General features: G+C 49.3%; 14 protein-coding genes across 15 annotated transcripts; 9 read left to right on the plus strand and 5 right to left on the minus strand.

The window, feature by feature from the left end:
• Positions 1–123: 123 nt before the first annotated feature.
• Positions 124–1542, plus strand: EI90DRAFT_780602 (uncharacterized protein). The gene is made up of 7 exons (XM_039068035.1): positions 124–277; positions 340–376; positions 441–455; positions 519–574; positions 637–1116; positions 1167–1216; positions 1270–1542. Coding segments are annotated over exons 2-7 (792 nt in total). The 5' UTR covers positions 124–277; positions 340–374; the 3' UTR covers positions 1459–1542.
• A 454-nt stretch (positions 1543–1996) lies between these two features.
• EI90DRAFT_2903474 (P-loop containing nucleoside triphosphate hydrolase protein) lies at positions 1997–3429 on the plus strand (the record flags this gene model as incomplete). The annotated part of the gene is made up of 6 exons (XM_039054139.1): positions 1997–2166; positions 2217–2533; positions 2718–2854; positions 2904–3005; positions 3058–3127; positions 3176–3429. The coding sequence occupies 6 exons, from the start codon at positions 1997–1999 to the stop codon at positions 3427–3429; spliced, it is 1050 nt and encodes a 349-aa protein (XP_038923174.1).
• Positions 3430–4395: 966 nt separating this feature from the next.
• EI90DRAFT_780048 (uncharacterized protein) lies at positions 4396–5431 on the plus strand. The gene is made up of 2 exons (XM_039068033.1): positions 4396–5140; positions 5200–5431. The coding sequence occupies exons 1-2, from the start codon at positions 4446–4448 to the stop codon at positions 5210–5212; spliced, it is 708 nt and encodes a 235-aa protein (XP_038923175.1). The 5' UTR covers positions 4396–4445; the 3' UTR covers positions 5213–5431.
• On the plus strand, positions 5432–6682 carry EI90DRAFT_779319 (uncharacterized protein). Its single transcript, XM_039068030.1, has 3 exons — positions 5432–5821; positions 5875–6046; positions 6108–6682. The coding sequence occupies exons 1-3, from the start codon at positions 5651–5653 to the stop codon at positions 6506–6508; spliced, it is 744 nt and encodes a 247-aa protein (XP_038923176.1). The 5' UTR covers positions 5432–5650; the 3' UTR covers positions 6509–6682.
• Position 6683: 1 nt separating this feature from the next.
• Positions 6684–7365, plus strand: EI90DRAFT_779236 (uncharacterized protein). The gene has a single exon (XM_039068029.1). It carries the CDS (start codon positions 6864–6866, stop codon positions 7332–7334), a length of 471 nt encoding a protein of 156 aa, XP_038923177.1. The 5' UTR covers positions 6684–6863; the 3' UTR covers positions 7335–7365.
• A 1-nt stretch (position 7366) lies between these two features.
• On the minus strand, positions 7367–8745 carry EI90DRAFT_779321 (uncharacterized protein). The gene has a single exon (XM_039068031.1). It carries the CDS (start codon positions 8530–8532, stop codon positions 7705–7707), a length of 828 nt encoding a protein of 275 aa, XP_038923178.1. The 5' UTR covers positions 8533–8745; the 3' UTR covers positions 7367–7704.
• EI90DRAFT_779613 (uncharacterized protein) lies at positions 8458–9983 on the minus strand. Its single transcript, XM_039068032.1, has 3 exons — positions 9148–9983; positions 8807–9062; positions 8458–8738 (listed from the first exon to the last, which is right to left on the minus strand). Exons 1-3 carry the CDS (start codon positions 9924–9926, stop codon positions 8541–8543), a joined length of 1233 nt encoding a protein of 410 aa, XP_038923179.1. The 5' UTR covers positions 9927–9983; the 3' UTR covers positions 8458–8540.
• Positions 9984–9990: 7 nt separating this feature from the next.
• On the minus strand, positions 9991–12754 carry EI90DRAFT_2964499 (membrane transport protein-domain-containing protein). The gene is made up of 5 exons (XM_039055494.1): positions 12270–12754; positions 12172–12209; positions 11707–12112; positions 10523–11631; positions 9991–10445 (listed from the first exon to the last, which is right to left on the minus strand). Exons 1-5 carry the CDS (start codon positions 12312–12314, stop codon positions 10250–10252), a joined length of 1794 nt encoding a protein of 597 aa, XP_038923180.1. The 5' UTR covers positions 12315–12754; the 3' UTR covers positions 9991–10249.
• EI90DRAFT_3030036 (uncharacterized protein) lies at positions 12513–13248 on the plus strand. Its single transcript, XM_039058180.1, has 2 exons — positions 12513–13085; positions 13143–13248. Exon 1 carries the CDS (start codon positions 12622–12624, stop codon positions 12991–12993), a length of 372 nt encoding a protein of 123 aa, XP_038923181.1. The 5' UTR covers positions 12513–12621; the 3' UTR covers positions 12994–13085; positions 13143–13248.
• Positions 13060–13842, minus strand: EI90DRAFT_3149824 (uncharacterized protein; the record flags this gene model as incomplete). Its single annotated transcript, XM_039065618.1, has 3 exons — positions 13060–13441; positions 13505–13668; positions 13730–13842. Coding segments are annotated over 2 exons (253 nt in total), but the record flags the coding sequence as incomplete, so codon positions are not given.
• A 3225-nt stretch (positions 13843–17067) lies between these two features.
• On the minus strand, positions 17068–18084 carry EI90DRAFT_3030042 (t-SNARE). Its single transcript, XM_039058181.1, has 6 exons — positions 18063–18084; positions 17822–18010; positions 17670–17728; positions 17483–17579; positions 17391–17420; positions 17068–17344 (listed from the first exon to the last, which is right to left on the minus strand). The coding sequence occupies exons 2-6, from the start codon at positions 17963–17965 to the stop codon at positions 17216–17218; spliced, it is 459 nt and encodes a 152-aa protein (XP_038923183.1). The 5' UTR covers positions 17966–18010; positions 18063–18084; the 3' UTR covers positions 17068–17215.
• A 173-nt stretch (positions 18085–18257) lies between these two features.
• Positions 18258–21410, plus strand: EI90DRAFT_780959 (uncharacterized protein). Of its 2 annotated transcripts, none has more exons than XM_039068036.1 (7): positions 18258–18785; positions 18844–18909; positions 18968–18993; positions 19049–19158; positions 19214–19326; positions 19388–19566; positions 19629–19658. In XM_039068036.1, the coding sequence occupies exons 1-6, from the start codon at positions 18309–18311 to the stop codon at positions 19448–19450; spliced, it is 855 nt and encodes a 284-aa protein (XP_038923184.1). In that variant the 5' UTR covers positions 18258–18308; the 3' UTR covers positions 19451–19566; positions 19629–19658. The 2 variants fall into 2 exon arrangements, with proteins under 2 accessions (XP_038923184.1, XP_038923185.1); XM_039068037.1 differs by lacking the exons at positions 18258–18785; positions 18844–18909; positions 18968–18993; positions 19049–19158 and adding exons at positions 19800–20656; positions 20713–20972; positions 21029–21410 and having other exon boundaries at positions 19286–19326; positions 19388–19432; positions 19490–19566; positions 19629–19744.
• A 1942-nt stretch (positions 21411–23352) lies between these two features.
• Positions 23353–24778, plus strand: EI90DRAFT_2902602 (uncharacterized protein; the record flags this gene model as incomplete). Its single annotated transcript, XM_039054099.1, has 5 exons — positions 23353–23626; positions 23682–24319; positions 24373–24493; positions 24556–24598; positions 24649–24778. 5 exons carry the CDS (start codon positions 23353–23355, stop codon positions 24776–24778), a joined length of 1206 nt encoding a protein of 401 aa, XP_038923186.1.
• Positions 24779–26633: 1855 nt separating this feature from the next.
• On the plus strand, positions 26634–27855 carry EI90DRAFT_3030054 (uncharacterized protein; the record flags this gene model as incomplete). Its single annotated transcript, XM_039058182.1, has 1 exon — positions 26634–27855. A coding segment is annotated over exon 1 (697 nt), but the record flags the coding sequence as incomplete, so codon positions are not given.
• Positions 27856–27983: the final 128 nt, after the last annotated feature.

Below are 27983 nucleotides of genomic sequence, written 5' to 3' on the forward strand. Positions count from 1 at the left end.
AAATGCAGTTTGTATCGAAAATCAGATTGCAGAACTATGAAATTGATACCCTAATGCCACGCATCCTTGCGTACACGCTTAATTTTCCCTCTGACCGCGACCAGCTGCTTCGCCAGCCTTTCGCGGCGTTTAAGGTCGGCTCCGGTTGTCCCCGTAGTAAAGTCCGCCGTGTAGATCTCTCGCCTTTTATGGCTTCCCAGAGTGCCTCCAATTGTGCCCATTCATTTCCCCTCGTGTTCTCCAAGTTTCTCCACCAATCAGTACCGGTTAACATAGGGTGGGTACAATATTTTGTTTGTTTTCCGTGATTTCCTTATCGATCGATCGTTGTCTATCAAGGACATCTCCAACTGTGGCGGGCACTCCATTTTCAGATGCAAGTGTCTCTTATTTTTCACAATAATTGCAGTGTTGAATTGTTCCTGTGTCGCCAATTGTAGGAGTCAAGTAGAAACGTCGCGTCGTTTCCTTTGGGAAGGGCAACGGGATATCTTGTTCACCGAATTTCCCGCATACAGCATTACCAATAGATCAGTCAAGAGGTTTTTGTCCAAGATTCCAAAGGGCGATTATGGTTGGTGTCCTCGTTGCCTCCATGCTCTAACTCTCTGCCGTTCTAACGTGTCTCGCAATTAGTTGGGGTTGCTGGCGCTTACTCTCCTGGAGATCGTAAACTCACGCATCTGGCTTTGTCGTCGTTCGATTTGGTGGTCTGCATTTCACTTAATCCCAAGGATGGGGATTCCTCCCAAAGAGTCCCCGAAGAGACAACTAGAATCCTTTCTGAAGTCTTGAACGACACTTTCGGCGAGCACTCGAAATTCAAATTTCTCGCTTTCGATGGCGAGAGGATAGCCGTGGGACTCTGGAATGACTGGGGCGTCCGCACCAACCTAATGTTACATCTTCAGACACTGGCGGGGGGAGGTGGGAAGAAGACGTTCGTTCGAACTATTTTCCACCTCTTTGAGCCTGGAGGCTACGTAGAAGCCGACCGCGATGATCTAACAGATGCTTTCGAAGACGATAATAGTCTTCCTGATTGGAAGAAGAGATTGAAGTTTCGGGCATCTTCATCGTATTACATGCAGCGATTGCATGCTGAAGCGATTTGTGGTGCGTTTTTAACATGTTAACCGGGTTGAGTTCTTCACTGTTCAATTCAGAAGCGTTCGAGGGAGATATGTACATTCGAACAGCAGGCGTATCCGACGCGGTAAGTGGTGCCATGTATCTGCTTTATTCTGCCGGCTGGAGGAGATTTCCCAGAACTTGAGCAACGTTGCTACTTCCGCCAGAACGACGGAGCGCATCGGCTCTTTGCAGCCTGCTTTTGTCGCTAACGACCACCGTTCTGCCGACATAGACCGTGCGACTGGGGAGGTCAAAATTGAGTTGGATCGCTTCAAGACCCGAACTCACTCCAAGGAGGACGATCAGGTCAGCTATGCGCTTTGATATGTTCGTTGTGTTGGAAATGTGTCTGACACCTCGTCAGCGAGTTGTACTTGGGTACAAAGATGCGTCTGGAAAAGTCAAGCAAGCAGTAGGGAGGATCGTGACTCAGATGGGTCGCAACGCCACATTCAAAGCGTCAAAGGCGACCGACACAGCCAAATTGAAGGATGCGAAGGAGATCACATCAATTGTTACATATGGCAAGGCAGCGCCTACTCATGCTGACCAGCGATTGCAAAACATCGTTTCCAAAGTCTTGCGCGGAATTGACGCGAAAGTGGTCGAATCCAGCGTCATTCTACAAATCATACTGGCCCAGTCTCGACTCGGATCGCAGGTAGATGACTCATCAGCGGACTATGATCCTCTTTCCCATAGCATCATTGACCCGTTGCCTGCTGCCGTCTCTGTCCTGCTTAATCCATCCCAGACTGAAGCAGTACAGTCTTTTTGTGGTGGTGAAGCTACACCTAAGAAACCCGTAATTCGAATTGTGCAGGGACCTCCAGGATCGGGAAAAACGACAATGATCGCCGCCATGGTTCAATGGTTTACCTTCCTCCATTCTGCCCAGGGCCCCAAAAACAGGAGTGGCATATATCTCGTCTGCCAATCAAATGTCGGCGTCAAGAACATCGCAGAGAAGCTGGAGTCGATCGGATTTACTGATTGGCGCCTCATAGTTTCGAATGAGTTCAAATTTGAATGGTAAGTTAGGCTCTAATTCTCCATCCTTCAAGTTCATAACTCTCCCACAGGCATGAGCACTTATATGAGAAGATTAAAGAATACGTCATCGAATCGACTGATCTGCCCAGAAGTATGGTAGCAACGAAGAAGCTTCTGGGCGAAGCGCGAGTCATTCTATGTACTTTGAGCATGTTCACTTCAGAGAAAATGGACAGATGTGGAATTACCCGGGCTCTCGCTGTACCCGAGGTTCTCATTGTTGATGAGGCTTCTCAGGTACTGGTGAATGAGTACATGACGTGCTTCACTAACTTTTGCGCGACGCTGAGACGAGTTTGTTTTGTCGGGGATGATAAACAACGCAAGTGGGCCAAACTACTAAGGCGTGCTTGCTGATGTCAATCTGTAGTTCCACCTTTCGGCGAAAACCAGCTTAAAGATATCGAAAGTATATTTGAGATTCACCATCTTCGCGAGAAGGCAATGTTCCTGAACACCCAATGTAGGTTAAGTCAAATCTCGAAACTTATTTCATCTCTGAACGTGCACAATCGTAGATCGTATGCCAGTACCTATTGGTGACTTCTTGTCTCGCGAAGTTTATAACAATGAGCTACATTCCTGCCACGGGATCACGTCGGTCAACTCTGTCCGCTTTATAGACGTTTCCGATGGCGCAGAGGCAATATCGAGCGATAGCACACAAGTTAGTCCAAATATCCTACCACTGAAGGGATTGTACTAATTGTTGGCAGAATGTCAAAGAAATTGACGCCGTTGTGTATTGCGTTCGCCAGCTGTCTGCTGAGAATAAGGACCTACGTGTCATTACGCCTTATGATGCCCAACGGAATGAGGTTTGTCAATTCACTCAACTTTTCCGAACTGCTCTAACATACAGGCTACCAGATTGAAAAAAGACTCAGGGAAGAGAATCTTAAATGGGAAGAGACGGTTTTCAACGTGGATTCCTTTCAAGGTAAGTGGGCATCTCCGCCGGTTAGCATCACCTTTTGACAGTTTGCAGGCAATGAATGCGATTTCATTATCATCTCCATCGTTAGAACTATTCTTCCCGGCTTTCTGGAAGATCAGAGGCGTATGAACGTCATGTTATCCCGGGCTCGGAAGGGCATGATCATCACCGCCAATAAATCATTTCTGCTGAGGCATCCTGACCTATTGGTTACGAAGCTCGCAGCAAGCTTGGAGACTGAGTGGATCCCGGCTCGTGATTTGCAGACAGGAATCAAGATGTTCAATGATGAGGTACGACCATGAATGAGGTAGGACTAGTTGCGGGCGGCCTAAGCGTGGATTGTCACAGGACCTGATTGCTCGGCAACCGGAACCTGGTTCTCAAGAAGCAAGCGAATCTCAAGGAGCAAACGAATCTCAAGAAGGAAGCGAATCTCAGGAAGGAAGCGAATCTCAGGAAGGGATTTCTCCTGCAACTTCGCTCATTTCTGACCCCGTAACAGCTGGAGGACCTCTTGACCAGGCTCCTGACCTCCCGAACGGTGCATCAACGACAACTAACGAATACTTGGGCGCCTCCGCGGATCCTCCTGGTTCACTTGTAAATGTGGCTAGCTTTTCCGAATTGGACTTATCCAAGATCAGGTTTTTGAATGCGTCGAAGTCAAATGATGTGGAAGAACTTCCAGTCAGTCATTCAGATAAACCGCTTCGCGGAGTTATTGACCCTCCTGCTGTGCGTTGGTACTACAGGGAACCCATGAGCTCCTGAAGGTTTGCGGGATGTTCGAACAAGCCTGGTCAACCTTCCATGTCGCAGTTATGAGTCAGGACAGGAAGAAATCATTGGAAGCATCGCTTCAGCGCACTGGGCGGACGTATGATATCCATGTTATATCGGCCTCCCTCGGTGTGTAATTCAGGTTCATAATTTCACTCATAATTTCTCCCGAACCGTACTCCGTTTAGCACAAGAGGAATATTCAGTCTTGTTCCTTCCCATGGAAGCAGATCTGAATTCCACCTTGGACGAAGGGGTACTTCGAAATGCGCTCAAATCTGGGAGGGATGGTGTGGTTGTGGTCATGGATAAAGACTGCCTAAATGGCAATGCCAACACTCCATCACCGTTGGTGCAGTTAGCTGCCCTTCATGCAGATAGGTGGCTTGTTCTCGATCGCACTATAACCCTAGTTCAGGAATTGTTTTCAACCGACGTACGTTATGTCCAATGATAAGTCAACTGACACCAACCTCTGCCTTCTTCCTCGGACACCTAGGCTTGCTCCTATCCCCCGACTCTCGGAGTGGACGATGTGATGACTATGAATACTCCGTCATCGTGGGGCCAGGAAGTCGCTGGATCTGAGCAACACCGTGACCCAGGTCCTGCCAGCACCCCCGCTCCCAAAAAGCGCAAGACGGTACCGAAGAACGTAAAAAATAAATCTGGTAAAAACGCGCGTTTTGAACGACCTGTTGAAACCAACACACAGCCGAAGGTTGCTTCTGTCCCGTCATCTGTTCCCTTGCCCGAACCACCAGCAAGAACGAGGGTAGCACCTCCTAGACCCACGTCCTCTCCGACTCATTCCCCTAAACCTCCCACTCTTGTTCGTCCCGCTGATGCGTCCACCGTTGTTCGTTATCTCATAGATCCTGAACAATCTGCGGGTGCGCAGCCTAATGCATCTCCCCTTGGACGGGAATTACCTTCTTCGATACGAGTTGCACTTGATCACGACCAGTCTGTTGCTGTTACTAGCATTTGCAATGGTGATGCAACGCCGTCAACTCCCGTTGTTCGCATGGTCGCTGGTCCCGCAGGTTCAGGTAAAAGCAGGGTGATAACCGCAGCAGTGCAATGGCTTTGTTCCGGGAGCAGCTCAGAGCCTTCAACTTGCTACATTGTAACCCGAGACGACTCAGGAATTTTCGGGCTGGCTAGAAACTTTCAATTAAATGGGTTCGAAGATTTCAAGGCTATTATATCTGGAGAAACAGATTTGGTCAAGTTCGTTTTTCAGTGGCGGATCATGACTGTGGTTTTGACTTTCAGTCCGCACCAAATAGATCCACCCCCTAGAGGACAAGTTCCTGAGACGTACCATTTTGGAAGAAGGTCTGCCTAAGCTGCGCTCGACATTCGGCGCTGTTTGTGTGGTTTTATGCACACTCGAAGTCTTCACAAAATTGGGGATGTCCAAGTTGCTGCAGCTCATTCCCCCAGAAATTGTTGTTTGCGAGGACTCGAATCAAATTCCCATTGACGGCCTGTATGAACCATTAGAAGCGTATCGAGATTCGATAACACGTCTGTGCTTCGTTGGGGACGACAGGCAAGGTACGGTCCTGTTTCAATCCAACTTTGATGTGGAGCTGACAAAAAACTTTGACAGGTCTCCCCAGAGGGGAGTATCATACCCCTTTGTACACTGCTTTCGACATCCCACATGTACGGGAAAATGCTGTCAGACTTTCTACACAGCGTATGTTCCCTGTTCGTGACTCGGTATAGGTGTTGATGACCATTGCCCCAGATCGACTACCCCCGGCCGTGTCGGAATTCTTTAGTGCGGCCATCTACGATGATTCCTTAGCCTTCTCAGCTGGCAAGGAGAAGTACTCATCACGTCCGATACGCTTCGTTGATGTTTCGAAAGGAACTCAAGTCGGGACCGGACACAGTTTCCTGGTGCGACAACATTTCCTGTTCGTATTGCACCTGCACTCAGCCACCACACCTAGAACAAGGCGGAAGTTGATACAGCGCTCCAATGCGCCATCTCATTCACGAGAGAGTCCTTGCCATTTAAGATTGTTACTCCGTTTGAAGCCCAGAGATTGGCTATTCAACGGGGTTTGGAAGCCGCAGGATTGGCGTGGAAAGACGTTTGTTACACGGTGAAGACTATACAAGGTAGTCTATTTCAAATCCTGTGAACAAGATACTCAATATCATTGGAACCTCGCCTCTACAGGACTTGACGCACCTTATATCATTTTGAGCGTGGTGCAAACATACTCGCCGGGCTTTTTGAATGACTTCGGTTCCACTGTTACCGCTCTGACACGGTTTAGCAAAGGCATGCTCGTCATTGCGAACAGGTTCTTTCTAACGGAGGACTCAGTGGCCAAGTCTTCTCTGTTGGCGGACATGGCCAAAGTGTTCCGTCAGGGAGGGTGGATTGACCCTAGCGTGCTTACGGGACCCGCTTTCTCAGCCGGAAGCCTTTTTGACGGAGACGACTTGGAGAGTGAAATTACTGACCCCGATTCAGAGTCATCTGTAATTGAACCGACAGTTTGGGGAGAAGAGCCAACCAACACTGGGCAGGACGACTTCGGTTGGGATGATTCGCCTGGTGCCACTTGGGGCTGACCGAACCCCTTTCCTTTCAAGTCCCATTTCACTTCAATATTTCATCCTTACATTGCTACACATCTTGCATCCATTTTGGCACCCCCCGTTGGACATATCCTATACACTATATCGTCCAGAAGGCGATTTTCCTTGGTACCATAATACTATAATTTGATACGCGCATCACATCATTATACCAACTACAGCTGTGATTGGAGCGGCGCTATGCACCAGTGGTCACTAGGCCATCCAATGTTCACGAGCATGATTTTCTTCAGCGTCAGCGGGCGGCTAGCTCAGACATGAAGTTCTAGCTGTGCGGCGCATATTGGCACTTTTGGTTATATTGGCATGGTCATGTCCGCTGAGATCCATGCGCGATTGGGGAACAACCATGAACACTGCTTACAGCGCACAAGTCACCTGCCAATACCCGCGTCCACGCCGTCTCCCGCGCGGGCTTCTATCGGAATATCCGCCCGTCTGTCAAGAACCTGCCATGTTATGCTTTGCGAGCTTCACGGACTTGAATCCAACGCAGCAGGGTCGTAATATCCAATTATTATTCGGATCTAGGAACACGAGGCGTCATGATCAGCGCCCTTCGAAGAAGGGTTTCATGGAGCCCCCAGCAAATCTGCATGAGCGCGCGGGTCGATTAGAGATCAGCGGGTCACGTAACCCGCCAAGCGCCAACTCATCGTGCAACCCGCCGTGGGCGCGGCATTATGGTAATCTCGCCTGCCAGCCAAATGCAAAGCCGGGCCCCTCCCCCTATAATCAATCTTTAGGCGCCCATGTTTGCGAAGATGCGCATGACAGCGCTTCGATACACGCGCATTAAATTGGCGAGAAGCAACATTTGCTGTCAGCCGGGGGATCGGTCCATCAGTTTATGGTTGTCAGCAAGCTAGTAAATGGATAATTACATACACGATAATATTAACATTGTCCTATTAAACAATTAGTCTACAGGATACAAATGATTCCAGAAGATGTGTTCTATAAGCAAATTGTGTTGAGTGTGGCGCGAGCGTTTATATCTGTATCTGAACGTGCGGCATGCGGAAATGTGAAAAAATAACAGTCAAAAAAGTGATGGGGAACGCGCAAGGACCTGCTTCGCGTTCGTCTTCATAATGTCATAATGATCAGCTCTGAGTCTTGGCCATCCTCCTCGTTCTCCTATTTTTCATTGGAGTAATCAGCTTATTTTACTGATAGCGACCAAGGCAGAAAGTACAGCCCACCTTTATACACAATACATGTTCATCATCAATCATGACACCACGACCGAAAAGATCATCGGGCACCTCGAAGCCAAAACTCCTCCTCGAATACGTATACGGCAGTGAAGTTCTAACGTCCGCCGCAAGATGCACGCCTTGCTTCACGATATTATCTCTCTTTTCCCGTATCATTTCCCTTCGTTCCGCCACAAATCCATGGCTACCTGCACTCGCGCATCTCCGGCGCTCCCACTCCGCACGGTAGGGCGTGAAATCTAGCATAATGAAACCGTTCGTTTCAGGGCAAATGCGAGCATAGCGGTTTCCATAGATATGTCTCTGAAAGACGTTCCGTTCGCTCAACGGAAGCTCCACAAATCGGGTATTCTCTGGGCCCCACGCTTCCCACTCATAGGTTTTGTTCAATGTATCTTGAAGTACTATGAGGTTATCGAATGGGTGAACGTCAAATCGTTGGTCAGGCGCGACATCCGGCGTAAGAAGAGAAAATTTGCGCGTAGGACCGTCAAAGTCTCGAAATACGCGCAAGGGAACGAAAAGGTCGAAGGATCGATCGAACGTGTGGAGACTTGGCCCATTCGGCTCGGGACCCACTGCGCGTTCTGGCCGAACTCGAACGGAACGCAGTGTCTGCCAATGAATGCGAATCAGCCGGTCGTCCTTTGAAGCATCGAAGAGCTTCGGACTGGTTAGGTCTGCATCGTCACCCTCCGCCATCGCTGAGTAAGTCCCCGCAGCGGATTCGACATGCCCTGGGTGTCTATACGGTAAAGGCTCGGCAAGGATCTCCATGGAGCCATTTACGGAAGGAGCAGTAGGTGGAAGTAGAAAGGTGGCTCGTGGATGAGCAATGAAATCATCTTCACCACTCGGCGAAAAGTCGTACACTTCAATCTTTCCCGAATCGCGCGGTAGGATAAACGATGTTGGACCGATGAAGGAGAAGGACGAGAAAGTCCCAAAGAAATGACCATATCTTTCTGGGAATTCTCCAGTTCCTGTAGTCAAACGGAGTGAGAACCAGGAATCGGCTCTGATGGAAGTGACGCAATGAATAAACGCTTACAACAATAAGTCTCCCTTCTCTCCAATCCCATATTTCGAGCTGTGAGTTGGCTCCTAGTGTATCATAGTAGGCTATTCCCAATAACTTTCCCATGATTTGGATCTGAAATCGAACCCTGTGCGAGAAATTCTCGATGCCATACAAGATAGGCCCAAGAGCCTCGTCGTGTGGACCATTATCAGACAAGGAACGCAGATGCAGCCTCACTGCATGAATCATTCCAGGTTTGTCATCCGGCTCCGGCCGCCGTTCTTGTCTTGAATTGTCCCAAGGAACAAAACAGGTAAGAAATCGGTCACACCACAAGCGAAAGGTCCGGTTAGATCCCAGCATACACTCACAATTGGACGAGCACCAATAGGTCCTGCTGAGGATCCATAGCGATATCCTTAGGCCGAAAGCCCAGATTATGAGTCCATTTACAGGCGGGTGTACCCTTCACGTGTGATGGTAACCGAACACATGTCAAAAATTCTTCATATACCGAGGCGAAGACGCCCCCGGAAAGCTCGTAGATCTCAGCCGGTGGGACTCGCACACGCGACATTTGCCAATCAAGGTCGTTCCATGAATCAATATGTTTCGTCAGGCGCTTCAAGCGGGTTGCCGTTGTTGAAGAGGTAGCAAGATGACGAGGCGATCGGGTTCCATCCGAATATCCACATAGAGTAAGCTTGATGTGATACTGGAGCACTAAGGAGGAGTCTATAACCCTTTTGAGCTTTTTATTGACCTGAGGGCAGACCGAAGAACGTGTTGCAGAAAGGCACGACGTAGAGCGAAAGCGAAAAGACGAGTTAGGAATAGGCGAGATAGAAGCACAACTCAGAATACGAAATGGGACAAACTGACCACGGTGCATCTGACGAGCTGTCTTGCAGGCAAATTTTGGAGAACGTGAATGATGATTTCTTGCGGAAGACGGAAGAGATTGCTCTGAGACCGGAAGGAGTACATGATGGTCAGTGAAGAGTGAGGGGAAAAGGAGAAGGGAGCTCTGTCTCCTGGCGGGTAGTGCTTGTATATATGGTAAGTCAATTGATTTATCAGAGAACGCCTTATCAGGGTCGTTCGGATGCAACTCAAGAGAAAGGCGAGACTGTGGATGAAAAATAAACATAATTAATCTGTCCTCGTAGCGATGAAACAATCTTGTGCGCGCAACGGCAGCAAGTTGAACAAAGGGAGTCTCGTCGCAAGATATATATATTACTCATTCCGGGCAAAAGCAACTAGTTAGAAGAGGCAAGGGATCACGTTTTTGCTGTGGGAAATCTATAGCAGAAATACACATGGCATCGAGGCCAACTCAAATCGAGCAAAAAGAGAAACTGTAGGCATACAATTTCAATTTGACCAACCCGAATCCATTCAGGTATAAAGGATGTGTGGGTAGGTTTTCATAACGAAAGAAGGGAAAAAATGGAGGGCAATCTCAAGCACTCATAACCGCGAGAAATGTAATCCGATAACGACGTAGAGAAGCGTGAGAGGCGGTGTGAGGACGCAATATGCCCAAAAGATAGTTCGGCTAACAAGCCTTTCAAATGCGTCCCCTGCGGCTGCTTGCGTGATCTGTGCAAGTGTGAGTGCAGGGGGAGCCGATATGAGCAAGACGCTTGATACCACGAATACGGGGCTTGCAGGAAATGAAGTAATGTCAGTGACTGCATAGTCAACCCATTTCGGGACCCAAAACAAAAGGCCTTTACGTACTCTTCGAACAAAGGATATACTTCATACAATGCCAATGCACCCATTGCCGGGAGCACAACCATCGGCGTCACGACCATCCTGGCCAAGCACGACACGATCACAGTCGTCGTCTCACCCGACCGGATTTCGCTTTCCGACGAAATTTCCTTTGTGCTTTGGAACCCCCGTCGCAACGTATCCATCTTGAGCGCACTCTTTACAGAACCCGCCAGAGTAGTAATACTAAGCTGCGATGCGTCAAGCCGGGCGCGCAGCGATCTGGGCGATTCACGCCCCTGTTCGATATCTCGATCTTCCCGCACAAGAATCGATGAGCGCTCGTCTTCACTTTCCGAAGCATCCATGGTGCGCGACACCCTGGTCACGGCGGGAGAGGGGGGCGGCTCGGTTGCTTTCAGCGGGGGTGGAAGTTGGTAAAAGTACGCCCCCAAGACGACCATTGTGATAGGAATTGAACAGGCGCCTGCACTAACTAGGAATCCTTTAACGGGTGCGACATGTTCCATCATCACGTGTTGTAAGGGTGGAATGAGCGCGACGACGAATGAAGCCAATGCCGCGTACAGTGGAACAGTCATAAACCGGTGCACCGCTTTAACCGTCTTCAGCAGGGCATTTTTTGTTCGGCGGGCCCGCGACTGCAGTCTGCTTGAGGAGGGGGGTGTGATAGTGGAGAACGACAAATAAGTAGACTCGTTGCCCCATTCATCATCCTCGCGCTCTTGTACAGATGCGTCATCATTTCTTGTTGGGGTTGCCGCCGGGCTCAATGATCGAACTGGTGTGTTCGGAAATGAGTGATAGGACAAATTTGTGCCTTTGCGAGGACCTATAAAGAATCGGCGGGGAATGCTTTGATTTCGCGGGAGGCTCGGAACATCTCGCGCCGGAAGAATCGTGTTTTCCGCCAGAGTAGCCTGAGAATGTGAACGATGGAATACATCGCTGAACGACCGATCGGACTGTCGGATGCCAAACCCTGGCGGTTCAGTTGCCTCCAGGGATCCCCCTCCAGCCTGGACATCGAGGACGGGGGCCTCATCAGTGGCAGGAAGACTGACTTCTTCGTCGGCCTGCGACAGCAGATGAACTCCGTACGACCACCGAAGCTGGCAGAAAGGCACAGAAGTGATAACGGGAAAATATTAAGTGAGCGGAAGATAAGAAGCTGATGGCACGCGCACCATCATACCGAGCGTTGAATAGAGAACCAGATATCCTAACGCTCTTCCAAGCATAGCATCTTTAGTATCGTCGTCTCCCCATTTCAGGCCTTTGACGGTAACTACCATACTTTGCATGAGGGCAATCGGAAGCGAGTTACTGTTATTGAACATGGCAGCCGCCATGCAAAAGTTGCGCTGGGACCTTTTGAGGTGAAGGAATGTGGCCATAACCCATGCAACTATAGCGGATATGACAGTGACAATCACGAAGAATATTGGGATGATCCACAACTCCTTCAGTTTCTGGGGAGACAGAGAGAATGCAACTTTCGAGAAAAGGAGACAGGGAGTGAATAGGGATACGTTTATTATGTTGAGCTTTCTTTGAGTGGTTTTATCAAGTACTCCTCTACGGGCCAGCACCCTGTGGAGAGCGAGCAGTCAGTTCCACTAAGGGGTAAAAATTTGTCCGCAAAGACGCACCATCCCATAAAGCACATGATGAACACCTCGAAGATAGACTATCGCCGTCGGGAATACTCGGTGAGCATAATTGAGAGATGCGAAGATGCATGACTCACCTCGAGGACGGTGCGCAAGAGTGGGCCATACGCATTGTGAACCATCTTGCGCTGTTGTCGAACAGAGTGAAAGGGGATGGATTTGGTGAGAGTAGACTCAGGCCGGTTTATGAACTGCGGAGGCAAACAAAAAGAAGGGAAGGTTGCTCAGGTGTCGCACTGGGGCTCAGCCTTCGCGCATGAAGTTCAATGGCGTGTTAAGGGTTCGGAAACTGAATTGATGAACACGTGATGACTGGTTCCACAGCTGATCTGCGTGACTTGCACAGTGCCAAGACACAACCAAGACCAACACTCCTTCATTTCAGGTGTCGTCGATTCCGGAGCAAACGTGTGAAGGATATCTAAGCCCATGGGACCTGCGATCACTATCAGAACCGCGGCTTCCGTTCAGAACAAGCCTGACCAGGCTCCACTGCTGCCAAGCCATGTCCATCACACCTACGGACTTAAGTCTCCGCCTGTTCGTCTTCCAGCGATCCCTGCCCGGAGTTATGGATCTGTGTCTGAAGATGAAAGCGGAGAAACGCAAGAGGCCACCCATCACACCTCCAGAACTGGAACTGACTCGCGGCTCCCAAGCCTACCTAAACTGAGCCGTGAATGTCTCATTTCCGAGACCAAATGCTACGGGCGGTATATACTCGCGTGCCTTATAGTATTCGCTCTGGGAGGAGTGCTTCTTGCCTCTTATCTCTCTGCTATCCTCTCCAAGGGGCACTGAGGGATCCATCGCGTCTGTACGCTGAACGGTCCGCAACACCGTGAATGCGAAGCACGCGCCCCTGCTATAGGGGATGTTCGGTCTAGCCGAAAGTGGGTGTCATTCAAGAGAAAATATGATACAGAGTGTTGACGCAGAATGAGATACAGTAGTAGGAGCAGGATAAATGCCGTGCCAAGAGGAACAGCAATCAGATCAAGACAAACGCAAAAGCCGCACGGAGACACGAGGTTGCAGGGCGATTAGAGTTGTGATAGAGTTGGAAAGGTGATACGCTAATAAAGGGTTTTCACGGTCAGATTGTGCCCTCCGCGAATGAGCCTGGAACTTACTGTAATAGCGGCTATTGTCAGAGCGTGTGCTTCACCGGTAACCACGGGACTTGTCTTGGATGTAACCATTCCCTGCAACGACGTCCGTTACCCGGAGGACAGTATGACCAGATGTCCTGAAACGGTTCGATCAGCCGGCTGTATAACACTTCCTGCCGCAAACGTCATGCGGTACTCACCAAGGTGCAGGTCCGAACTTGGCGTCAGCTGGACCTCGAGGATATCCTCCCTGCTGGGGCGCAAACGTGCCCATCTGATGAGAAGACGGAATGGGTTGGTAGCCAGCCTGGTCGGGGCGGCTGAAGACGTTTTTGGTGCCAAATTGAAGCGTCATCGTGTATTTCTTTTATTGGAAAGAGTGCCTCAGGTTAAATTCAAACTGGTCATCCGGGTGCGCAACTTACGACGAAGGAAAGCGACGTTTGAGCTGAAGGCTGAATTGTGGAAAGTAGGCGAGAGCGAAGACGAAGATACGAAGGGAAGATAACTGCACAAAGCAGAAAGGAGTAGAGGAATTTGATGCCCAGAGGGATGGAGAACGGTGGTGGCAGCTTTCGACGCCGACTTTTATAGCTTGCGCATTGCTGCGTGAGCCGCTCATACTCCGGTAGAGTGAATCATACGGTCTCCTTAGCCTAGCACTCTCGCTCCCATCATCCGCGGAACCCCAATCACATTCCGAACGTTTTTGTGCCCAAAAATTCTTGAGGTCCAATTTCGGCGTTAGAGAGCGGGTAAGCAAGGTGACAGCTTGCCAATTGAATTTCACGAATCCCTCAAGAACCAGACCAAAATGGCGATATTAAATAAGTCACTACCTCAAACTGCCGCAAAATTGACAGTGTCGATTACGATTTTGCGCAAGGTTTCTCAGCTGTTCAGCCTAGTAGAGAGCGCGCGGGCGCTAGTCCGGGGCGGAGAGCTCTGGAGTTTGATCGTCTATTTGAACCATTGCGGCTACTACCGAGCATCTCGTTGCCACCGCCCCTTAAACTAGATGGGATTCCCCAACGCCCTCGGCGCTACGATTCTCCCCTGAGGGCCCTCGGACTTTGAGAGGACCAGCGTTATGGGTAGCTACGGTACCGCAGAAAGATTTGATCTCCCAATTCAGTCAGTGCCTACCGGACCTGGCCCCTCCTTGCCGCCCTCACGTTAAGTAATGATGTTTAAGTTCAAACCGAATCAATCGCGCTCCTCTGTCAACGTCGGACTTTGTGAGGTCTTCCCGTTTTACAGGGCCATTCCTGCCCGCTTACTGGTCAGCTTCTTGCTGAGTGTTCAGACGTGATGTTACAACCGTTCAGTTAACAAGGTGACCATTCACTTGGCGTTGCTCCCAGCCAGCACCTGGGCCCTGTAGCAGCTTTCACTCTGTTCCCAATGCCCTTGCATGGGATGTATGGATTCATGCGATTGTGATTCCTGATGAATGGAGACGCGGGAATATGCTCACGCATGTGTGGACCCCCTTTCTTTTCTGTGCACCGCCATAGTTGGCCCCGCGGAGGTAGATGTGATGTCTAGCCTGATTCGTGTTATGCGCTACCAGCGTAGTTGAAGACCATCCTATCACAGATAACGGCAACGCTCGTTGTCCAAATTGGTGGACTCTGAAATGGCAAATGACAGCTCGTTATGTGATACGCTGGATGTGTCCTATCGGTTCCACCCCTAAGTCATGCGCTGTGCCGCATGACCAGAGGATGCGGCTGTTGTTTGTTTCTCGACGTATCCGGACATGCGAGGAGAGTGATCAGGAGAGTCTGGCTACTTTTGATCGTAATGAGCCAAGACCTATCACGTTGCGGAAACATCCCTGACAGCGAAAAACATCGACTTCAGGAGATCATCTCAGGGCCTTAATACCTTCATATGCCATTCCTTGGCGGTTTCAAGTGCATCGTCGCATGCGGTTACGTTCATCCACAATCGCCTGAGTGCTTGGCAGGTGGGACTTCTCCAAGATTCGGGTCTCTCCACAACTCGTCCGAGGATATGACCTTGTTACATAACATGTTAAGTAGGGGTTTCTATGATAGGCTGATGGGGCCCCAATACCTAATCTGAATTGACGCAACTGATTGACTTTATGCGAGTTTTTGGTGGCCTGGGGGCCCCTCAGTATTGTTGCTCATCACGAGACGCGCCCTTCCTCTGTTCATTCGCAGTCTAATGCCTGCCTGTGGTATTGCTGGTCCACAATATTCAGTTGCGCCCACCCCTTCGGAAAGAGCAGTGGCTTGAGAGGTAGATCCGTGCTTCCTTGGCATAAACGAAAACGAAAGGCGTGGCGGCCTCAGTGATTTTGGAAGTGCAAACGCAAGAAACATATGTAATGGGGAACTGGGTATCGAAAAGAGAAATCCAAATTTCGCAACTCTTCTGAAGCTGAAGAGCCAGTACACACGTATTCTCCGAAGATCACAGCTATCTACATCAGCCCCCGCCACTTCTGCCGTGGAAGTTGGAAGGGGGGCATTTATGGTAGTTCGGCCGATCGCTTGTAGGATCCGAGAGGACTCGATTTAGCCATTAGCATGCAATCGCAATTGAATCGGTTTTTTGTTTATGACAAGATGTTATCGGGCCCACGGCGCCTCTCATTATCGCGCTACATCTGTGCATGGCGTTGTAGTCGGAAATCCTCCGCGCAAACAAGCCTACAGCAGTCGAATCGCAAAGTTAACAATGAACAACCTGCGCCCGGTCCGATGGTTCTACTCCAATAGAAGCTGGTAGCCTCAGGCTGCCCGTCCGATGGTTCGCCTTTACAGTCTAGTTCTGTCTTCATATGGCGGTGGACGAACAGCAAAGTCCAACACAGTGTTAACTTCCCGCACACGCAAGCATTAAGCTTTCCACTATTTTTATTTTTTCAACCTAGAATGGACCATGCAATTCATATCTTCCCATCGCTAAGGTTAGAATCTTCTTAGGACCCTTATACCGAATCCTCACGGATTCTGCTGCGGCCCCATACCGAGGTGGTACGATAGGTCGGTGCCAACACTTCCAGGGCTGGTCATAATATTGCTTGTGGAGATGGATGTGCTAAGCTTATGTGTTTCTTCAATTGCATGGATAGCGATGTAACTGGATATCTTGTTCTCCGGAGCACAGCGTGCGTTAACCTCCCTGCAGCTAACCTTGGGCCACAGGGTTGACGGATGCTCCCCTTCCTATTGGCATTCCTGGCCGAGGACTCTGGATGGTCCCCTTTCCGCCGGTGGTCAATGCCAGCTTAGCATGTTATTATCCTCCCTCCCCTGCTAAGTTTACTGTAGTTCTATGGGGACGGAACCTCATGCACAAGATTAAGCATTGTCACGACACCAATGATTGTTTTATCACGTCCAATAAGTACTCCTAGTCCCGAAAAATGTTCGCCCGACATTATTTGAAAGCCGAAATGAGCCGAAAGTTAAAATCGTGGCCTTGAAGCCGCGGAAACTACATTATTACACCAGCATCACAGCCAGACCCAGTAAAATAAGGACTACGATTAAAATAGCGATGCACCACCCAGATCTCGTCTCTGGTCAGAGGGAATAATTATCATTCGATCATCGAAATATTTCAATTGTGGTGCTGACCTTCAGTATCCCGTATAAATTTCTGTATCCTCTTCATTGCTCCTCCTAGCTTAGTATCTGTACGATCGACGTTCTGTCCAAGGTCGTCCAACAATCTGAAATCGAAACATCAACTACGGATACATTGAATGGCGCAGTGAGCTAACTCGTTCTGCTCCTCGGTTTCCTGCCCAATGAGCCCTGCCTGTTGAGCTAGGGTGTTGAGGGATCCTGATATCGATGATAGTGTTTTGTCTTGTTGGTGCAACATCATCTTTGCGCAGCATTGGTAAATTTAGTTGTGATGCAGACTTTTCATACCTGTTGTTCCTCTCTAGACCACGTCGATTCTTCATCTATCGGAGTGCTGGGAGTATCCTGGCTCGGAGGGACCCCATAGTTTGGCGTTCGTTGGGGCCCAGATCTTCTAGCTGTCGCATGTTGCTGCCATGCCGTCAGTTATGTAGAGAAGACAACCAAGTGAACCCACCTGAGGGGGAAGCAGCTCAGACCGAATATTCTGGAAACAATGGACGTTCGATTTAACCCAATCTACCGAAAAAGAAGACTGCATTGACGCACCTCGAGCTCTTGCTTAACTTGATTTACATATCGTCGCCTGGACATCACTTCTTCTTCTTCCAGACCGAACAACCGAGGACCAGTTTCCTCCACCATTCTATATTTCCGGGAAATGTGAGCAAAGACGGATGGGATGGGAGGAAGGGGTGAGTCAGAAGAGACATGTAGGGATAACATGATGACAAACTTGACGGATCCTTCCAAGTCCTCAAGGTCAGCCTCGAGAGCAGCCAAAGTCCCTTTGAGCTAACGACCAGGGAAATATCGTAAATAGGTGTAATCATAGTGGGTTGAGACAAGCGAAATGTCCAGTTGGTAGGAAAGGAGAGCGCTGCGCACCTCGTCTCTCGTCCATATCACTTCTTCAGTTTCCCTTCCGCCAGCAGTGCTGCGAATTCTAATGTAGGAGGCCCTCAAATTGGAAGCAGTTTGCAATGAACTCTGTATTTCTGCCTGCACAGCGTGATATGGGTCCTTTGACATGGTTTCCGAGACAAGAGGGGCTCAAAGTGATGAGATTATAGGTGGCTAATGTAGAGCTTAGGACCCCTTATAGTCCCTTGTGGGCGCAAGTGCGAACCAACCAACCAGGGCGTTCTATATCTTCTACGATGTTGAGAAGCAGAAAGCACAGCCACTGTCGTCGCTTCGCACGAGCCAGACAGTGGGAACATATGTGTCCAATAGCAAGCCCAGACGCATCGTCTAGCCCTCCAGGCACTCTTCAAGGAGTGATGATCTCTCGCCCCGTGACATCCCCTATCCACGGTTCGTTGCCCCATACTATGCGGGTCCCCAGAATGACAGTTTTCCTTCAGCAGAATCAATGGTTCAGAAAGGAAAGCGAAAGCATGACGATGACGATGGTCCTGGCGAGGGACTCAGAGGCATGGGGGATAAACTATTAGTTCAGCGGCAAAGAGGGAAGAGGCGTAGGTCCTCGTTCTATCATCACAGAAATCCGATCTTCCCTCCCCACTTGCCCCGGCCTTCCCTTCTTACTTTACCGGGGCTCCCATTCGAACTTCTTGCTGAGATTTTCTCGTATCTGCACCCTCGAGACATTCTATCTGTTGCGAGGACAAATGCCTGGCTGTGTTACACACTCGTTCATCCTTCTGCTTCCTTCATCTGGCGTTTTGCACGCGCGGAAAATTGCTGGAGAGTTGAGGATGGGTCGGTTACATGGGACGCAGAGCCGGTCCCACCACCAGACCCACTGCCAGACCCTCTGCCCGACCCTCCGCCACAACTCACCGAGCCAGCTTATGCTGCTCTTGTCTTCGACGTTGGCAAATGTGATGTTAGTTAATTGTCTCATCGGCGAGTTTGGATTCTTTAAAAGCGTCCATTTCCACTAGGTCTGCAAGGAGAAGACGCACCGTCCACACGTTTCCTATGCCATCAGGAGGCGTGTTTGTTTCAAGGTGAGAGTGCAATTCCTCACTCCCATTCGGAAGTTCATGCAAGTGGCGTGTTGCTTAGGCTCCCTGCCGATCGTCTGCAGAGGGGTGTGTTGCAATGCGACGGGAAATGACATTGACATTCATTACTCTTTCAATTCAGGTTGCGTACAAAGCCAGAGATAAGGTTCCCTCCTTCGACCCTGCCTTTACAGAAAATTTGGGGAACCGTGCCTCATTATGCCGACTTCCTCGGGAAATTTAGGCCCTTCGGTTAGCGTGTGACTTCGAGCCAAGGGTTTTCATTGCAACTAAGCCTCTATTAAAGGCAGACCATCTTTCGAACATGGGAAATGGGTTACCGATGAGACGTACAGGAGGATCGTGGGGCAGATTTCAGAAGCGGAGGGGAATCCAGAACTCGCCGAATTCTTGCGATCTGTATGGTTCATTCCCTGGATCGTATTGTTCCGATTCACATTGGTCTTCCTCCGCTTCGCAGGATGCTGATGGCCAAGGCCAAATACGTTTTCAGAGAATAATGGCTGTATGCCCTTGCATTTAGATCGAGGCTTATTGTTGACTGACAATTTGTCGTTTTCAGTGGGACGTCATCCTCCAGGATTGGAGGAATAGATACGACGATTACCGAGTAGGTATCAAGTCGTTTAACGACACGTTGTGAGCACGTTATTCTAAACGCATTGCTTTGGTACCTGATATTTCCCATCGCTTGGAATTAGCTGGAAAAACAAAGCGGACGAATTGAATGTGGACCGTCGAGATATTGTTAATTCCCCAACACTCTTAGAACTTCGATCACGCGCATTAAGACTGGGAATCAAGCTCACAAACAAGTGTATGTGTACCTTCATTGAAAATCCGGAACGTGAATTTTATGGTTATTTCTGCAGTGTGGAACGACAATGTAGCAGAAATCCTGATTGAGACTGCAAAATTAAACAAACGTCGGATGAACGAGGCAGCTGAGCACACTCGCCAGACGATGCGGATGGAGCTGGAGAAGTATCACAATTGGCTCATCGCTGAGGCGACAAGCGGACACCGATCGACAGGCGCTGGTGAAGGGAGTACGTCTCTCCCAGAATATTGCTCCGACACCCAAATTGTTCCACCGCTCTCAGAGTTCCTTTCCCTACCGGTGATCTCAGCTTTTCTCTCCAAAAGCTTCTCGATGAGCACAAGCGAGTCGTGTGAGAGGGACTTTGCAAGGATCAAGAGAGACCTTTATGACAAGCTTGGAACCGTGAGGCGATTGGTAGATCAACAAATCGAGTCCTGGGTTACCAAAACAAAAGATCGATTAGCTCTCATCCTCAGCGAAGATAACAAGACTCTGGTCAAGAACCTCAGGAACAATACCGTGAACGCGCTTCATCCAGCTGATAACCCTACTGCTCTCTTTGCTTGCGCGTGTGCGAAGGAAGAGCCAGCAGCAGTCGTGTCGGAAGCAGGCGGCCGCCTTTCACTCGAAGCCTTTGCACCAACGTTCGGCTCCGAATGCGTTGGGATGGATTTGCGTGCAGTTTGCGCACACCGGTGCCGGCATAAATCAAAAACTTGGAGCATTGACAGGTTCTTTCCTGATTCTCAAGCGACCCGAGTAATGCATTTGGCTTTGGATGCTGCAGGGATAGAGGCTTCAAAGCCCTCTGTAAAGAACCAACTGGAAGAACGAAGAAAGAGGTTAATTTTCGAATGTTTAACTTGCAATGCTGGCCAACCAATATATCTCTCTATTCGGGATGTGGTGAGTCAGACCGCTCTGTGGGGTACACGGTACCTTAAGGTGCTTTATATCGTCAGATACAGCATGGTCGTCGTCATCCGGACGATCTCAAATTGGTGCTTGTCACTGACTTGGATGTGCTGAGCCAAGTAATCCCTACTTTCTCCAATGCTAATCGGGGCACAGTTGCACGTCTCATCAAGGGACGTCGTGACGGTGCTCTGAAGAAGCAAGCTGATATGAAGAAGTACGAATGCAAGCACTGTTCACTATTTCTCCGAAGAAAGAACCGGATGCTCCTCTCTTTCAATGGTCTCAGATCTCACTTGAAAGCGAAGTAAGCGAACCAAGTGCTCTTGACCGCTGCGGGCTTACTCATGCATCATTGAACAGGCACAGCATTCAGTACGTCCGTGATGAAGATCTTATCGTTCGGACTTGGGATGCGGACAATGGCAAGGCAGGGAGAAATGCCAAGAAAGGAACCAGTCTTAGAGCGGGAAAACTTAGCTTGGAAACCCCTAGATGATGGGTGTGCACGATTGGCCGTTCAGATGCTATGGAGATTGTTTACGAACCATCCAAAACTTAACCACGACTATTTTGTGATGTACTAAACTTGGAACTTCGTGAAGTGTGAGTACTGCTTGTAGTCTGAGGAGTACCTTGGTCTCGACCGTGATACGCCTGGAAGACCGAGGAGAAAGGCAAAAAGAAAGGGGAGGAAGGGATGAGGCTCTGCATAATGTCACGGAGTCATAGAGGCTGGATCGAGTCCTGCCTAGAATAATGGAGCAGCAGACAAAATATGCCCGCTGGCCTCACACGGGCTCACACTGCCATTCCATCACTTTAAGGCAACACGTATGCTTCTGTGTTTCCAATACTAGTTTAATCATTCACTTCCCAAGTGCCAGTAGAAGGCCAGTTAGCGGATGACTCGCGGATGTCATGGCATTAACCACAAACCATCACGACGGATTTTTCCGGCCCAGTTTTTTTTTTTTGCTTTCCCCCAAATTATTTGCAGCTTCTTTTCGTGATTACCGGCCTCGCCATACTCCCCCCACCACATCTTTTTCCCGTCGTAGTTTTTTCATTCCGTACCTTCTCTCCTGTTTCCTTCCTCCACCCCCTCCCAGGTTCTATACTAATAGAGGCTGGTGACGTGCCTACTCCCGGGTCAGGAGTATTTTGCTCGGTGCTATAAAGCGATACAGCAACGAGCGCTGTATATGTACTGAATAACTGGGGAACCAGCATAGCCTGCTACTCTTTTCGCCTTGCATGCCGCGCAGACCAAAGTGGAGAGCCAGTGGGAGTAGTATTGTTGGCAAGCATCAACTTTAGGCGTTGGGCCAGATTGCGATGCCAGGTGAAGAATGCTGCGACGAATTGTACATCCGCGTCAGATTCAACAAGCAAATTGTACTGTGCTACGGACCTACGAAGACATGCGCTGCGGAGATCGGCGGATGCAACAGCGGAAAGGGATTTGGTTTGATGGACGTTTAGTTGTGCAGCAGATAAGGGAAGCGCGCGACAGCGTGGTCGGGCAGGATCCGGAGAGTCAGCGTCAAGGCCAAAGTCACAGGGAGAATCGGCGACGATGTGAGTGAACAAACGAGCACGTAATTGATCTCAACTTAGGTGTTGTGCGGCGGCAAGAAAGGACAATATGCTGCATCAAACGCAAGTATGTAAGGAAGCAAAGTCCAATCTGTGTAGGTATGCATAATCAAAGAGATTGCGCTGAAGGCCGAAGTGAGAAATGAGTGGATCGGTTAGAAGTTAATTATGCATATCTTTGCGAAGGCAACATAACAGCAATCGTTCGATACGACATAGCAAGTAATATTTATTCTTTAAATCGGACAAAGCGTGTAGTGGAATGTAGGAAAGCATTGGGTAAGGGTCAATGGGCCATACACAATTAACGTAGCGTGTCCATGGCGGCCAAAAGGAAGGGGAAAGAACACCCGCAATGGCTTAATAAAGGTGCGCGACGGTAGAACAAACCTTGGAGTAGAAAGACATTACCAATTTGATGAAACGATCGACGGTTAACCTCACATACAAATCTGGACCTGACACGTGCTCAGACCGCAACTCGGAAGATCTTGACTGGTTTTCCCCAAACCACCCCCAACCCCCTTCGCTCGGGCTCGGCCTAGTGTATGGACTTGTCAATTCCTAGAATCCATTTCATCGTCTGCTGACACGGTTCGCTCCTCTACCAATCCCTCTCATAGACCTCTCGTGATTCTGATTCTGATTCTGGTTCTGGTTCTGGTTCAGCGGCGCCTGCACCCGTATTGAATAATGTCCGACATTCGAAAGCGCCCAAGAGAGAAAGTACGGATGAGAGGGTCTGGCGGACGCTTTATTACGCGTTTGGCTACAATTTTCACCTCAAGCCGGCGAGGGATAATCTACATTGCGGTCCTCCTCGGGCTCGCATATTGGCTCTTCGTAGGAGGAGACGAGACCGAGTCTAACACAACATCTCTCAGCGACAAAACATTTCGTCTAACAACCTCCGTTACTGACGAGGAGGTTTATGGGCCACCTGTTCAAGATTCTCAAGTTACGTTCAAGGCACCTGAGACGTCTGCAATTCAGTCACTGCGCATATGGGGTGAAGATATTCCTCTGACACAGAAAATTGCGCAGGCTGGTGGTATGTTTCTCTCGTTTTTCCTTTGTCAATTGTGCTCATGATACCTTCCACAGGATGGTCGTTGTTAGACAACGTCATAATAAGGAACGGCACACTATATATTGTCACGGAAGACCCGTCTTCCTTCTTAGATCCCTACCATATGTTCTCGACAGGTGCACCAATGTTGAGTGATCCAGCCAGTTGGGCAGCCAAGGATCCTACCTCGAAAGAGATTCGAATCGTCACCCCAGCCGAAGCGCTGAGAATCATTGGCCCTCATGCCAGCCGTCTAGAAGGGGTTACCTTTCTGTGTAATGATAATCCACAATGTTCGTATTTACATTCCGGACGTGTTTGTTATGTTGACCAACAACGGATTGCTAGTCGTTTCGCACTATTATCACTTCGTCGCAGAAATCCTCTTTGGCTTGTGGAGGACATATTCTGTCCTCGACCTCAACATCCAGGCAGACGGCAATACAACTCTGGCCGCACCCCGTCGGTTCTTGTTCCCTAGAGTGAAGAAATTGGAGTTCGATGATTATAGCGGACTCAGTTCTCTCATACCTCAAACCATATTTCCCACTATGAGTTTCGAGTTTTCTGACACTTGGGCTGATCGCAGCCAGACCGACCGACCCTTCATTTTTGATCGGGTCGTGATCGCCGATCGTGTCTCTGCTGAACATGCACCCGAGTGGAATGGACTTTACAAGTACGTTGCTCCCGCGTTCACGCTCCCCGGCAGCCCAGGCCCGCTGTGGTGGTCGCCGGTGCGACGAGCGTTGCTCCAGTTCCTTGGCAAATTTCGCGCTATGGAGTCGCCAACTGCGTCAACCGTCCCCGTGATCACCTATATTTCACGGCAAGATTGGAATCGGCGTATGCTTCATCCCGATGATCACAAGGTTCTGGTCAAAGCACTCGGGGATTTGCATCGAAACCATGGATATGAAGTTAATATTGTGAATGTGGAAGAACTCAGCGAGAGGGAGCAACTTTCGCTTGCCGTTCGAACGACCGTATGCACATCGTCTTTTCTTCGGAGTCCTGAAGTCAATTCGGATTTTCCTAGGTGATGCTCGGTGTTCATGGCAACGGTTTGACCCATGCGGTCTGGATGGACCCCCGACGAAAACCCGTGCTAATGGAGTTCTTTGCTCAAGATGGGTTTTCCACTGATTATGAATATCCGAGTGCGTCCCTTCTTTACATACAATGACACTGATTGCTCAATCCGTCGCCTGCCACGCCACAGTGAGACAACTTGGCATTGAATATTATGGTTGGTGGGGCAACAAGTGAGTTCGTCTAAGCTTGAGCGTTAAGTTGGTTAACATCTGAGTTGCAGATACTTTGGGCATCGTGAATTGCCATCCGTGTATATGGGGGGTGGCTTCCAGGGGAACAATATTCGTATTGATGGCATGGCTGTCGCGGCGAAGATTGTGGAACATATCCAATCTTCCGAGACCTCATGAGTGTTACGTCAAGAGATGTGTGCGGAGATAACGATATCATTGCTCGTCCATCACTTTGGGTCTACTTATTTTGGAGAGAGGGGGCGCGCCAACGTTTATATATTACTTTGGGTTCTGGTTGTTGTAATATATCTTAATATGAAGCACTCGAAAGGTTGTTTCGCAACCCCGACCTTGCTTGTGGATCACATGGGCGCTGCTGACCAGTTGTTTTCTTATGGCGCTCACAGCTGGCAGATATAGACGTGAGTTGAACCAGTAATTAAATGACATAGATAAACATTCTAAGTCGAATCAAAGCATGCAAGAAAATTGTCAAGGATAACATGAACTGAGTGGAATGATGACGTGGAGTTGAATCATGTAAAAAATAGTTATCGTTTGCGCAAAACTATATGGCTGATAGAGAATACTCAGCGGTGAAGGTCATTGGATGGAGTGAACCATATATTCCCACCTTATTTTTGGTGCTTTACAGGCGAAAAAGCTGGACCGGAGAATAGGCACTTCGATGATGAACCACCATCTGTGCAGCTGCTGACAAGAGGGAGTTTATGGTTGTAAGTACTAGCGCGCGTCTGAGAAGTGGTGGGAAAAGCTAGAGGGTACCAGTATACGCCCAGAATGCTTTAGCGCGTGGGGAAGGACTAGGGCATGTTAACACTAGTTTCTAGGCGTGAACATACATGAATACCGCATGAGTATGGCCTAATCAACACAGGCGTGCATTTTGAGAGTTGCACACATGTGGGTTGCATGTGGGAAAGGTACCTAGAGCGTAAAAAACGCATCTGGTTGACTCATCTACCTCCCCACCCCTGACGAATCCGAGCTCTCCGTCATTGCCGAGCTCCAGATCACTAACGAAAACCGCACGCAGTGTGGGAACCCAGAAAGCAAGACCCAATTTACTTGGATCTTTCCAAACCAGAATATCAGCATCTTCCGCACCCCAAGATTTGGCAAAAGAGTCCACATCCCCTCTCCGTTCCTTCTTGTGACAACCCGAATGTTGGGCGCCAAGTCAGATAAATTGTCGAGGATCACGGAAATGTTGCGATAACGGCAGCAGGGGCATCTGGTACAACTTCAACGCACAAAGCAGAAGGCGTCCGAGTAAGATTATTGAATTGCATGCAGCGCGGGCTCCTCCAGAGAGGCTCAGGCTCCATAACTGCTTGAGTAACATGACCGACATCTATGGTTGGAGCGACAGTTGGGCGACTTGTTGACTCATGGCAGATCAGGAAGTCAGGTGGGGAGAAGTCCAGTGAACCGCTGTACGATATTTCTTGCACACAGAGGTTCCACTGCATTAAATTGGTAAGTTAGTTTTACTAACGGATGGTCCTCCAGTTGGAACTTCGATTCCAAGCACTGCGACGCTGTCGAAATACCGCATCGTTCTCGTATGTCTCTCCTCAACGAGGGACCCAAAGTCGAGCAATCGGTTAGCAAGGATGTCCTCCCAGAGGAAAGGGGGAAACTTTAGTCGCTCTTGGCAGCTCCGGATAGCGTGCTTGATATTCGCGTTGCAGGCATTGATGTGTCTTCTGAGCTGTTGAGATTCTGAGTTGGTCCAGGGTAATCCCCTCTAATTCAGTAAGTAGGTTCGTTCGGCACGTGAGCGAGCCGTTCGTGATGCAGACCGATCGTAATATAATGGCAGAATTCCCACGAATTGTGAGCATTGCGAGTAGTGCTAGTGACCTTGGAACAAGGTAATTAGTACTATCATATTATTGCAAGGTGCAAAAAAAAACGGCCCATCCAATTTGGATGAATGGCCAAGGGGTCATGTGACCATGCCTATTTAGGAAAATGGCGGACGAGTCTACTCAACACTCGATACGGACTTTGCCGCAAGTGACAACTCGCTGGCATCTGCTCTTCACCTCCGCTGTGCTTACCGAGTTATGAAAGGGCTTGGTCTGATCCGCTCCGGATGCCTCATTCTCCTGACCGGGAACTAGTCCTCGATTGTGATCTCGTCCACATTCAAATCTCGCCTAAAAGCCCTATGTCTAGTGTCAAAGGTTCAGTAGCTATAAATTAGCAGTGACACTCTACTGCATCTCTTCACGCCTCACAGTGCCTGCGCTTGCACTGTAACGACTTGAAATGTTTAACTCTATCACAACTTCGTTCTTCAAGACGTTGGGCAAGAGAAGTGGAGATGCTTCGGCTGAATCTAGGTCCCCCTCTTCCGCCCCTGGTAAAGGATTGAGTGTCTCCCCTTCCGCGCCAACAGTCGCTATCAGCGACGGCAAGGCATCACCTCACTGGACCGACACAAAGAGCACTGCTCAACTTCTCAGGATGATTCTTGAAGAAGCTTCCTCTTCACCAATCTCTCCCTCATCCTCTGATTTGTGCCCGACGCTTCCTCAATCCACTCCATCTACTCCCCGCGGCTGCAGCACCGTCTACGAAATGGGTCCTCCATCTCCTCCAATTTCATTCATTAAGAAGCATATGCCGGAAGACAGGTTTGAGGAAGCACTGGCGCACCAACAAGGCGTCAAACTTAAACAGTCCCGGGTCCCTTCTATCAAACTCGTCGTTAATCCCATGCTAGTTCCGCATTACGCGATGCCTTTTTTTGGCTTCGACGATGATGACGAGACTGAATTATCCGATTGCTCAGAAGAGGGATGGAGAGAATGCACCATTAACTCGGAGGTGAAGTCGAGAGACAATTCGCCGACATCGCAACCAGTTTCTGGCCTTGATAAGATCTCGCATGCGACCAAACCGAGACGAAAACGCTTTAATGGCAAGCCAAGTAATGGCAGAGGGAAGCGATCAAAATTCGCAAGAAAATGAGAGCCACTCAACTTAACCCTGCGCCTACCTTCCCCACATCCACTCCTACCAACGCTGCAATACGCTGCGCCGTGTTCAGCTTTGCATTTGTTTTGTACTCTGCTTCCTTCGTTTTATTGTTTCTGTTCAATCTGTTCTATTGGCAGGTCTCTACGTCCTCTTGGGTTCCCGGACTACTGTTGTAATTGTACCGGTTTATGTTTATTCTGTTTCGACTCCCAGTGCGCACCCAGTGCTTATCCACGCATATGGCAATATTATTTTGCGTGAGTATTGTTGTACGTTCGCCTACAGCAAGAGACAAAAAAAACGGCCGATCAAAATTTGCTAAACGTCACGGGTGGGTCTCGTGATGATCCAAATCGGGAGCAAAATCAGG

Source organism: Cantharellus anzutake, assembly GCF_015039405.1.
Source record: "Cantharellus anzutake strain C23 chromosome Unknown EI90scaffold_2, whole genome shotgun sequence".
In the NCBI taxonomy this organism is placed as follows: Eukaryota; Fungi; Basidiomycota; class Agaricomycetes; order Cantharellales; family Hydnaceae; genus Cantharellus; species Cantharellus anzutake.